This window comes from Lampris incognitus, chromosome 7, assembly GCF_029633865.1.
Source record: "Lampris incognitus isolate fLamInc1 chromosome 7, fLamInc1.hap2, whole genome shotgun sequence".
In the NCBI taxonomy this organism is placed as follows: domain Eukaryota; kingdom Metazoa; phylum Chordata; class Actinopteri; order Lampriformes; family Lampridae; genus Lampris; species Lampris incognitus.
Genome location: NC_079217.1, coordinates 32,938,062 through 32,950,496, shown reverse-complemented (window position 1 = coordinate 32,950,496; position 12,435 = coordinate 32,938,062). Strand labels below are relative to the sequence as shown.

Here is a 12,435-nt window from a genome sequence, read left to right as displayed (position 1 = left end):
TTGCTCTGAGGGGTATTTATGATGGTCTAGGTTCAGTTTTTTCCAAGCTTCTATGTGATTCATGTGAAAGCACCTCGCCACTTCCTCCTTTGTCATTTTAAAAAGTGCTTGAATCTTCTAAAACTAAAGCACTTGTGGTTTGAGTGTACTGCTTTGAACCCACCTGAAAATGCTGTGTTATAGTAATTTTTTTTTGCAAAATGGCCATTCTGAGGGTTTATTTTATGTTATGTCCACTTCATGAGGTATACTGCAACATATTTACAGTAAATTCAATACATATGTGACTTTTCAACAGTCTTTTATAGTGTCTTTTAAACAAATTAGATATGTTTTTAATTATCTTCTTAACATTGACAAGGAATATAACCCCTATATGCGAAATGGAACGTTTTTTTCTGAATTTCTTTATTTATTCAGATACAGTGTCCCCATGTTCTGCCTGTGTTATTTTAGGATGGCACATCAGACATGACTGGGGAGAAACTAGTCACACACACACAAAAAGAAATACACACAAACAAATAAAAATAAAACATGTTAAAATATGATTTAAATGCTACTTTTTGATAAACTGGATAGATTTGATTTCAACCATATGACAAACATATATGCTATCATAATTAATAAGTTGTCTGGGTGTTTGCTCACATTGTGCATGATTCAGAATTTCAAGGAAGACCTATGTATCTATTTCATTAAAAAAGAAACAAACAAAAAAAACCCCAACTTGAATCAGCAAATAATATCCATAGTGTTCAAATACATGTTTAGGAACAAAAGTATGGGTTCTCTTCCCACTTGGATACACTTGAATGCTAACAAAATTAATTTTTTGATCAAAAGTCTGTCCCTGAGGACATTTCTGGTTAAATCCTTGATTGATATTCTCCAATATTCTCCGCAGTGGAAACGCTGCCCCCGTCGGTAACATAAACAAAAGAGGGCAAAACGTGGTGGGCTACATGCTAAGCTAAGTAGCGTTCCCTTAAAAGTTTCCTTCCCCAGCATCTTCATGGCTAATGTCTGGTCGTTAGCTAACAAAATGGATGAGATAAGACTCAGGCTGTCCTCTCAGAAAAGGCTGCAGAACTGCTGTCTGCTGATGTTTACGGAGACTTGGCTCAACAGCAACATAGCCGACTCGGCAGTCGAGCTAGCGGGCCGCACAGCCTTCCGTGCTGACAGGACAGCGGACTCCGTCAAGATCCGCGGAGGAGGTTTGAGTATGTATGTCAATAACTCTTGGTGCAACAATATAAAGATCGTCGAAAGGCATTGCTCTGCTGATCTCGAGCTCATTCAGTGCAGGCCTTTTTACCTGCCCAGGGAGCTGTATACATCCCCCACATGCTAATGCTAAGGTAGCACTTCAGCAGCTACAATGTGCCATCAGCAGACAACAGACCAAACACCCGGACAATGCCTTTATCATAGGTGGTGACTTTAATCAGGCTAACCTCAGGGCTGTATTGCCCAAATTCCATCAGCATGTCTCCTGCCCCACTAGGGGACAAAACACCCTGGACCATCTCTATACAAACATCAAGGACTCATACAAAGCTACTCCCTGCCCTCATCTGGGGCATTCTGACCACCTCTACCTGTTCCTGGTCCCAGCCTACAAACCCCTAATAAAACGGATCAAGCCAGCAGTAAAGACAACCACTGTCCAGCCAGAAGGAGCAGTCTCTGAACTCCAGGACTGTTTTGAAAACACAGACTGGAGTATTTTTGCACATTCAGCTACCCATGGCGCCCATATAGACATTAATGAACAGACATCTGCCATACTAGCCTACATTAACTTTTGCACGGAGAGTGTCACAACATTAGAATCAGTCCGCAACTTTCCAAACCAGAAACCCTGGATGACCAGTGAGGTCCGGCAGCTGCTGAAAGTCCGGGATGCAGCATTCAAGTCAGGTAACTGTGAGGCCTACAGCGCAGCCAGATCAAACTTCAAAAAGGGCATCAGAACAGCCAAACATAAATATTCCCTACGAATAGAGGACCACTTTCACAATAACTCTGATCCTCAGTGAATGTGGCAAGGCATTCAGTCTATCACAGACTACAAAAGCTCTAATCGCGGTCCCGCTGTCCATGATGCCTCCCTGCCAGACAAGCTAAATCATTTCTATGCCCGCTTCGACAAGAACAATACTGACCCAGCCACAAAAATCCCCAGCCACCCAGAAAACCAGGTGCTCACTCTATCAGTTGCAGAGATGAGAGAATCACTGCGCAGAGTGAACACACGGAAGGCTGCCGGACCAGATGGCATACCGGGTTGGGTATACCGGGAATGTGCCGACCAGTTGGCTGAGGTCGTCACACCTGTATTTAACCTCTCACTGTCCCAATCTAAAGTCCCCGCATGCTTTAAGACCACCTCTATCATTCCTGTCTCCAAGAAACCAACATCCACATGTCTGAATGACTACTGACCCATAGCACTCACCCCCATTGCCATGAAGTGCTTTGAAAGACTGGTTCTGGCTCACATCAAAAACATTATCCCCCCCACATTCGACCCACATCAGTTCGTCTACTGTCCCAAAAGGTCTACTGAGGATGCCATTGTCACTGCCCTACACATTGCTCTGACCCACCTTGAACTTAACAACACATACATCCGGATGCTGTTTATAGATTATAGCTCTGCCTTCAACACTATCATCCCTGCCAAACTAACCACCAAACTCCTCTCCCTTGGCCTCAACCCCTCCCTCTGTAACTGGATCCTGGACTTCCTCACCAACAGACCTCAGTCTGTTAGGTTAGGTGACCGCTCCTCCTCCACCCTGACCCTTAGCACAGGTGCCCCTCAAGGCTGTGTTCTGAGCCCCCTCCTTTTCTCCCTCTTCACCCACGACTGCCTGCCAACTCATCCCTAAAATGTTATAGTTAAGTTTGCAAATGACACCACAGTCATTGGCCGTATCACCAACAATGACGAGATGGCCTACAGAGACGAGATTGAGCACCTCACATCATGGTGTACTACCAACAATCTTGTCCTTAATGTGCAGAAGACAAAGGAGCTGATTGTGGAATTCAGGAGGTCTAGAAGCTGCAGCCACTCCCCCATACACATCAATGGGGTGGAAGTGGAGCGTGTTTCCAGCTTTAAATTCTTTGGAGTCCACATCAGCGAGGACCTTTCGTGGACATTAAACACCCAGGCCCTTGTGAAAAAGGCCCAACAACGCTTACATTTCCTGAGGAGGTTGAGGAGTGCCCGTCTACCCCCCAAAATTCTCACCAACTTCTACCACTGCACCATAGAGAGCATCCTGACCAGTTGTATCTCAGTGTGGTACGGCAACTGCACCTCAGCAGACCAGAAAGCTCTGCAGCGGACCGTCAAGGCAGCCCAGCATATCACCGGTACCCAGCTCCCAGCCATAAAAGACATTTATCACAAACGCTGCCTTTGAAGGGGTCTGAGCATCAGCAGAGATCCCACCCACCCCAACCATGGACTGTTCTCCCCCCTGCGCTCTGGGAGGCGCTACAGGAGTCTCAGAGCCCGCACTACCAGGCTGAAAAACAGCTTCTTTCCACAAGCTGTTGCCCACCTGAACCTGGCTATCCACTGAATGTCTGTAGATATTTTTAAATATTTTGTACTCCAGCTCTTTTTTAACTTATTTTTAGCTTTTGGTCTTCATTTGTATATATCTTATACTGTGTTTGCTGTGTTTGTCTGTGTCTGCCTTGCACTGTTTGGTGAAGCCACAGCCCTCATTTCATTTTTAACATGTGCCTGCACATTGTTTTTAATGACAATAAAAATTGAATTGAAATGAATTGAATAAACAAACATTTTCCAAATGTATTTTGTGAATATGCCACATTGTGGCTGTTAAGGTGGTGAGAGACAGAACTCTACAAACTTGCTTAAAAAGATCACAGTGAGAAAAACAAGAGCCAGCAGATGAAGCAATATGCATGAGAACAGTCAGGACCTGTTCCCATGCATATTGCTTCATCTGCTGGCTCTTGTTTTTCTCACTGTGGTCTTTTAAGGTGAGGGAATGTGTTGTAATGTGCTGCTCATTTGGGCAAGAACGCTTTGGATACATATTGCGTGACTCTTGCAAGTCATTCCCTGTTTTATTTTTGTTGCAGCAGATTTGGCTCTGTGGACATTTAAAATAACATAACAGCGTTGTTATTTTCCAGATGCTACTGAGCAAATCTCTACATGTTCAAAAATAGAATCAGAAATGAAATCATGTTTATTGGCCATGTAGGTGCAGATTTGATTCCGGTTTCATGGCTCTGTCAGTGTACAGACAGTCCCTGGATTACGAATGAGTTCTGTTTTTGAGTCCGTTGATAAACCGAATTTGTATGTAAGTCGGAACAGTTACGTACAGTTCACATCTAGCGTCAGTTAGTCAAATGTTTATCTTAGTATATTATATTATGTATTTTACCTAAAACATCATACATACAATAATGTAGCAATAATAACAACTCTAACTACCGTACAGTATTTATAATTGAGAGAGAGAATGCGTGTATAGGTATATATATAAAAAAAAACTTTAAAGAAATGTCTTACATTTCAAACTCCCAACCTGTCACTGTCCCGGAGCGGGTCGCGACCGGCGGAGGCCGGCCGTTTGACGCCAGAAACGAGAGCCCACCTGAGGCTCGCCTCCCCGCCTCACCGGGTAAGTGAAAAAAATAAATAAAAATAATAGCATTTCACCTCTATTTGAACGCTTTTTTATTTCCACTGTATTTATTTCAATCGTGATAATTTTCCTTTTCTTCGATGCACCGCCATCACTTGCAGCAGATTTAGGCTTTGAAGCCACGATTACGAGGGTAAACACATGAAAAATGTAAGAAAAAACACAACGCACACAACAACGTTTACGCGATTCGACTTACAATGGCGGCGACGGAGTGGCATTGTTCTCTCCCGGGGCTGACGAACCGCCTACAATGCGCAGTGTTGAGCGTAGCGCAAAGTAGTCCATCCATTCGTTAGTACGAACCATTTTGTGTAAATCGTTTTTTTTTTTGTTTAATAATAGGCTTTGCGAAGGTCGGTTCGTAAGTACGAACTTTCGTAAATCGTGCGTTCGTAACATGGGGACTATCTGTACTTAACATAGAATAACAACACCAACACAACAATCAGACATTTACACAAGGTTTTACTATATACAGGCGAAACAAGAGACAATAAAGTACAACGGTACATAGAATATATCAGAGTTGGTGAAATAGATGTTAGCAGGTTACTTACATACATGCCTGATGTAGATGGACATGAGAGGGCATACCAGTATACGTACAATGTACAGTACAGTATATACAAAATGTTTGGATTTATTGACAAGTTTTAAGCGTTAATTTGAATGATAGGCCACGGAAAGAAACTTTTTATAAAGCAATTAACCGTGGACACACCCTTGATATAATTTTCACCCTGCACATGTCTCTTAACTCCCTGATCGATTTATTCTCTTCCCATAAATGCATTACATGTGATGCTTCTTTACCACCTACTACACTACACCAGAAATGTACAATTAACTCTTGCATCTTTAATAAGCAGTTAGCAGCCACATTTTCTAGTTATTCTAAATTTGGCTAGCTGCCCTCCCCTCTTCACTAACATTAATGACCAATTTAGTTGGTTTAATGATTTGTGTACATCTTCCCTTAATTTTTGGGCTCCATATACTTCCAGGGTTGTCCCAGTTATTAACACAACCCGTTGGATCAATGAAAACATCTGTCAAAAAAGAAGGGACTACAGGAAGGCTGAATGCAGATGGAAAAAAATCTGCTCTTGAAGTTAATCAACTCCACATGAAGGAGTTACTATCTGAATTGACTCAAAGTCTTAAAAATTCGAGAGCTGCTTACTTCTCTGACTTGACTGAGAGTAATAAACATAACCCTAGGTTTCTGTTTAGTACTATCAATCAGCTTGTCAATCCCTCTCTTCCTAACATCTCTGCCTGTTCTGCTAATGACTGAAAGGTTCTTGTCTTTCTTTGTTGACAAGATCGATGGTCTATGGTCCAATTTTATCCCCACTGCCGCCCCCATCCCCCCACCCACCCCTTTCAGCCATCCGATGTCAGTGTTGGAATTTGCTCCTGTATCTCTTCAGTTCCTTGTTATTACTGTAGCCCTCATGCGTCCCTCCTCCAGTCCTTGTGATATAGTTCTAACAACATTTTTAAAACCCATCCTTCATGGCTTGGGTCCCAGCCTGCTCTCTATCGTCAACTGCTCACTCACATCTGGGTCTGATACCTTACTACTTAAAAATTGCCTGTGTTCAGTCCCTCCTAAAAAAAACCTCCCTTGATCTAGCAAGGGTAGGGAATTATAGACCTTTTTCCAAACTTTCTTTCTTATCCAAAATCCTTGAAAAAAAAAAACCAAAAACTGCTGCAGACCACATCCTGCAGCTGACTGAGGGTCATAACATTTTTGATCAATTTCAATCTGGCTTTCATCACAAGCATAGTACTGAGACTGCATTACTAAGGGTGTCCAATGAAATTCTTATGCATGCTGATAAAGATGAATACACTCTTCTTATTCTCCTAGATTTAACTGCTGCATTTGATACCATCGACCATGCCATCTTACTTGATAGGTTGGAGAACTGGGTTGGCATTTTTGGTACAGTGTTAAATTGGTTTCATTCTTATCTGACCAATAGATATTTTAATGTTTGTATTAACAATCGCATATCCTCATCAGCTCCCCTAATGTGTGGAGTCCCTCAGGGGTCTTCTCTTTATACATGCGTCCTCTGGGTTATTTGTTTAGTCACTTTCAAGACATGTCATACCACTGTTATGCTGATGATACTAAGATCTATTTCTCTGCCTAACCTAATAACCTGAATCAACTGCCCTCCCTCCACGATTGCTTAGCTGCCACCAAAGACTGGCCTTCCCTTAATTTCCTCCATCTAAACCCAGACAAAATTGAAGTTATTTTAATTGGTCCTGAGAACTTTGGCCTAAAATTAGAAAGAACAGAGGGATCAAGATTGCTTTTTTGATGAGGGGCTGTACTACAGCATGTTTGAAAAGCAGCAGGAACACAGCCTGAGAGAAGAGAGGTGTTTATCAGATTTACAATACAAGACCCAACAGTGGCAAAAACATCATTTAACAGTCTGGGTGGAATACTGTCAAGGTGGCAATGTGAAGGCCTCAAATGGTTAGCTACCTCAGATATGAAGGAGAGGGACATGGGCTCAAACTGCCTAAGACAGCTGGGCACATAGAATAAACAGCAGGATTTGAGGCTGAAGAGGATGGTGAGGCCCTAATAGCAGAGATCTTATCTGTAAAAACTTTAAGACATTCTTCACAGGGTGTGGGTGTTGGCACAATGCAGGGAGAATCACGTGGATTTATAAGACAGTTAATAGTATTAAAAAGAACCTGAGGCCTATGACAATTGGACACAAGATTTTATAGAAACTGTGTTTTTGCAGATTTAACAGCTCTCTGGTACTCTGATAAGCAATCTCTTAGAATTCGTAAGGAGACATGACGTTTGTCTTTCTTCCACTTTATCTTAGCACGTCTACATGTGTCACGCCCCGTCTGGATAATTAAGTTATCTTTTGTTTCTCACTGTGTTCTTTGTCTTGTACTTCCTGATTTATTTTGTTACTCCCCTCTTGTCTCGTTTCGGGTCCTTTACTTCCTGCCCTCACGTGTCTCCTCCTGTGTGATTACCTGCCCTGCCCTAAAGTGTTGCACCTGTGTCTCATTGTCTCCCCTCCTCCAGGGTGTATAGTCTTAGTGTTCTCTTCCTTTTGTGCCAGTTCGCCTTGTTTCTTGTGACAGCGTTCCAACATTTTTTTCCTTGTGTGAGTTTCTTTAGCCCTATAGTTTCCTGACCTGTTTTTGCCTTTTGACCTCGCCTTTCGCCTGCGGATTTGGACACTGTTGCCTTGTTATCTGATCGCCTGTGTACCGACCTCTTTCCGGTTAAAAGGACTGATTTTTGTGAACTGATTCTGCGTTTTGAGTCTTTAAAAGTAACAGAAAACTGAGACGCCGTCAAAGGGTTAATTGAGCGTGCCGGGCGTGCGATTTAACCTGAGAACAAGGCAGCGTCACAGTAGATAACACAGGGAAATGGTCCGATTTACGTGTACCACATATTTCACTGATACATACTACACTTGAACCAAAAGCCAACACAAGGTCCAGTGTGTGACCCTTCTCGTGCATCGGGCCAGTCACCAATTGAGTGAGATTAAACGAGTCAAGAAGATTCAATAAGTATTTGACCAGAGGTCTAGATTCACAACAGACATGGATATTAAAATCACCGACAATTAAGAAACTGTTGTAGACTCGTAGTTCACTATAGTCCCCGCCAGTCTGTGAATTCTTAAATGAAGTCCAAGTTGAATTTTGGTGGACGGTAGACCACTGCGCACAACACGAGACAATTACAATTTATTTCAAGTTGCAGCTCGAAGCTGGAGAAGCTGTCAGACGGAGTCTGTCTGCAGCGGAAGCTGGATTAAATACAGAAGCTAGACCTCCACCTTTGTCAGTGGTCCGATGCGAGCTGATGAATAAATAGTCAGGGGAAAGAAGTTCAGAAAATGGGGTGAACTCACCAGGTCTCCGTCAGAAACAAAATCCAATTCCGGAGAGGTAAAGAAGTCATTTAGCAGGAATGTCTTATTAGCTAGCGATCTAGCATTAATGAGAGCCAGACGGACAGTAAGCTCCTCTTTGTCCGACGCTGATGCACGATCCAGCGGGTGAAGGTTCCTGTAATCCACACCACCTCTGCGGATCCGCATCCGTCTGGGAAGAGCAGCCTCCACCGGCAGGTGAAGCTGGCCCAAGAGAAGCTGGCCCACAGCAACGCCAGGAACAACAGGCAGGATCCATCGAATCGGAAAAAAGTGATAACCACTGCGAAGGAGACGCGGATCATTTCCATGGGAGGACGGTAGGTAAGCCTTGATTTTCACCCGAACACCACCCCGCTTTTCCCCGTCTTCTAGGGCGCTTCCTACGGGGAGTGACATAAGGGGCAGCGCAGGTATGCCGGTGTAACCGGTTATTTTCTTGCCCGGTGCGGGATTCGATACAAGGTGTACTGTACCACAAGGCGACGTCACTAACCGCTCGGCTAAAACGGGTCTTATTAGTAGTTTACACCGGTATAGCCGCTAGCAAAGGAGGAAGGTTTGAAAATGGATCTCCCAAATTGTGCTTTAACAGCAACTCGTGGGACGCTCGGATATTGAGAAGCGCTTGGCGATCATATACGAGTAGAGAAAAGACAACATGACTGCATATGCGGCAAAACAGAAAAATAGCAAACAGTACGCCAAACAGACCCGACAGACGGCTCGCCGCACACTGGCGTCATCTTGCCGTAAGTAACAAGACAGGGTTAGAGTAATAGAAGCTAGGTTAAGAGGAGAAGCGATGATTAGCGAGCAGCAGTATGGTTTCATGCCATAAAAGAGCACTACAGATGCGATGTTTGCTTTGAGAATGTTGATTGAGAAGTATAGAGAAGGCCAGAAGGAGTTACATTTCTGTGAATGTTCTCATTCATCCAGGTCATGGTTATCCAAAGGAGTTGAATCAAGTGCAACTGGACTTGGTATATACACGTGAAGACGTTTCGCCTCTCATCCAAGAGGCTTCTTCAGTTCGTGCCTTTCTGACTAGAAAAAGCTAGTGTCGCTGGCTGGTGATGAGACTCAGTATTTATCCTCTAGGAGTCGTTGTCAGAGCTATTGATATGCGTGGCTCTTTGTGATCCGATGTTTACCAACGCCCGTCGCCAACAGAGCCATAGATATGAGTGGCTCTTTTGTGTATCGATGTTAAGGCCGCGTCCGTCGTTATCGGAGCTATTGATATGCGTGGCTCTCCTGTGCTCCGATGTCCAGCCGGGCCCGTCGCCATCGGAGCTATTGATTTGCATTTGTTTATCAGCGACGGTCGTTGGGGGTGTTAGTTTCGACTTCATTGTTCAGTGGTCATGAGAGTCGTTGGAGCCGTTAGTGACCGACTGTTGTTCTTGGAGGCTAGACTTCTTGAGTCTCCTGGGTAGAGATGAAAGGACGGCATTGTAAGTGGGAGATAGGTGGTGTCGCAGACCTCCTCTTCTGTTGAGGGATGGTTTTTCCAGTTTCGCATAGATGGCTTCCTTCACCCCTCTTTCAAACCATCTGTCTTCTCTGTCTAAAATGTGTACGTTGCTGTCCTCGAAGGAGTGTGTCTTCTCCTTTAGGTGTAGATAGACTGCTGAGTCAGTCAGCAGTCTATCTACACCTAAAGGAGAGCGCTATATCGTGATAATATCGTTATCATGGATTTTTTCACTACGATAATTGTGTAGTAAAAATCTAATATCGTGATAGCCATAGCTGCAACAATATAATTTCTCAATTCCTACTGTAAATAAGTTGGTGCATGACAACTAGAATGTCACAAGAAACCCTCCAAAATACCCCGGCACAGATCAGGACAATACACGAGTAACTCATTAACAGCCGCAGTGAGTTTTTTCAATGGCAGCAGCTCTTTTTATTAAAGAAGAACCGTGTTTTGCAGCATATTTATCTGCTGAATAGAGCAGCTCAGCCATGTTGTCACTTAGTAGAACAAAATTAGCTGCAAGATGGCAGATGGGTCACATGACAAAATCCCCATATATTTTTATATAATCATATTTTCCTTTTTGAAATAAGTTAATTTCCCCAAATAACACTGTGCAGGGTTGAGTCACCTTCCGCTTTTATTCCATAAGTCGAATGCTGTCTTATGGTAGCACTCTTGAATTTTGGAGCGCACAAGAGCTATAGACTCTCCACATTTAGCATTTTGTTAGCAATAGCGTCCTTGTGAATGAATTAATGCTTGAAACTATGAAATGGTGCTATCAAAACTTAGCACTTGACTCAGAAATAACATTTTCCCTGTGTAAATCACATACCTTATTTGATCTTATTTGAGGCGACATTATTTTTTCAAATGAAAAAAAAACATTAGAATGGGTTTTGGGATGGTGAACCATTTGCTGTCTTGTGATTACATTACATTACATATGATTGTGTTTCAGTTTTGGGAGTCAAGCTATGGAATGGTCTTAATTATGAACTGAAATTGTGTAGCTCCCTGTTGAGTTTCAGAAAATCTTTAAAATGTAAAATAATTAAGGATTACATCTTAGTATTAATTCTTTTGTTTTTCTTCCTTTTGTAACGCTGATATTCTATGTTAACTTAAGGACTGTATAGGATAGGCAACAATAAGCCTTGGGCTTCAGCCTATCTCTTTTTCAGTCATTGATTGACTGAGTTTTGTTGTGTGAAGTGGACTGATGTACATATGTACGATGATGTTTTTCTTTTTTTGTGTCTGTCACATATGAACACAAATGTATGACCAAAATAAATAATTTACTCATTCATTCATTCATTACTGTACATTACTGCAAAATGACAACTAGACTGGGTTCACCCTATGCTAGTTGTCCTTGTTGTTGTGAATAATTACAACAATTCAAAGCAAATCAAATCAAACAAAAAATTGAAATTGTGAGGTAGCATATACTCAGCATGTTTGCTGAAACCTGCTATTTTTGAAAGCTCTCAGTGGATATCGTTTGTTGCAATCATTACATAGCTGACTGAAGACAGTGAGTGAGAGCCAAGTCTGATGAGGGCCTGGGCCTTAAACAGCCAGAAAAACAACAGGAGCCAACCCGGCCCCCTGTGAGTCATTCTCTGTTTAAGCTAATACAGTGCAGCAATGGCCTGCTGATATTCGATCATCCATCCATCCATTACCTGAACCGCTTATCCTGCTCTCAGGGTCGCGGGGATGCTGGAGCCTATTCCAGCAGTCATCGGGCGGCAGGCGGGGAGACACCCTGGACAGGCTGCCAGACCATCACAGGGCCGAGGCACACACACACAAACATTCATACGTAGGGACAATTTAGTACAGCTAATTCACATGACTTGGACCGTGGGAGGAAACCGGAGCCCCTGGAGGAAACCTACATATTCAATCATATTATGCTTCAATGAGGCCAAAATGGTATACAGGGCACCTCTCATTTACCATTTTAAAGCCCTTTACTTGGTTTGAGGTTTTTACAGTTGTGCCACATTTTTGCTGGCACTTTAATTACGTATTATATCTACAGTTTTCTGAAATCACCACATGGACCATGCATGTTGAAAGGCTTGCAGTCATTTCAAATGACTTCTATGGTAACGAAGTATTGCACCACAACTTTGCCTTAGTGTTGGAAAAAGTGTTCAATTGTTATAATGTGCATGATAGGATATAACACCATCACAAGAGCCAGACAGCTGTGACTGGGATGCCTGCATTGTTTAGACGGTGGTTAACAGTGTTCCTGAGTCAT

General features: G+C 42.9%; 1 protein-coding gene across 1 annotated transcript in view; it reads left to right on the top strand.

Annotated features, from left to right (window-relative positions):
• Positions 1–4,557: 4,557 nt before the first annotated feature.
• LOC130115691 (matrix metalloproteinase-20-like) overlaps positions 4,558–12,435 on the top strand; it is a 40,798-nt gene continuing 32,920 nt past the window's right edge. The window contains exon 1 of the mRNA XM_056283469.1: positions 4,558–4,688. Coding sequence (XP_056139444.1) covers positions 4,568–4,688 — 121 coding nt within the window. The 5' untranslated portion in view covers positions 4,558–4,567. The remainder of the gene's footprint in view (positions 4,689–12,435) is intronic.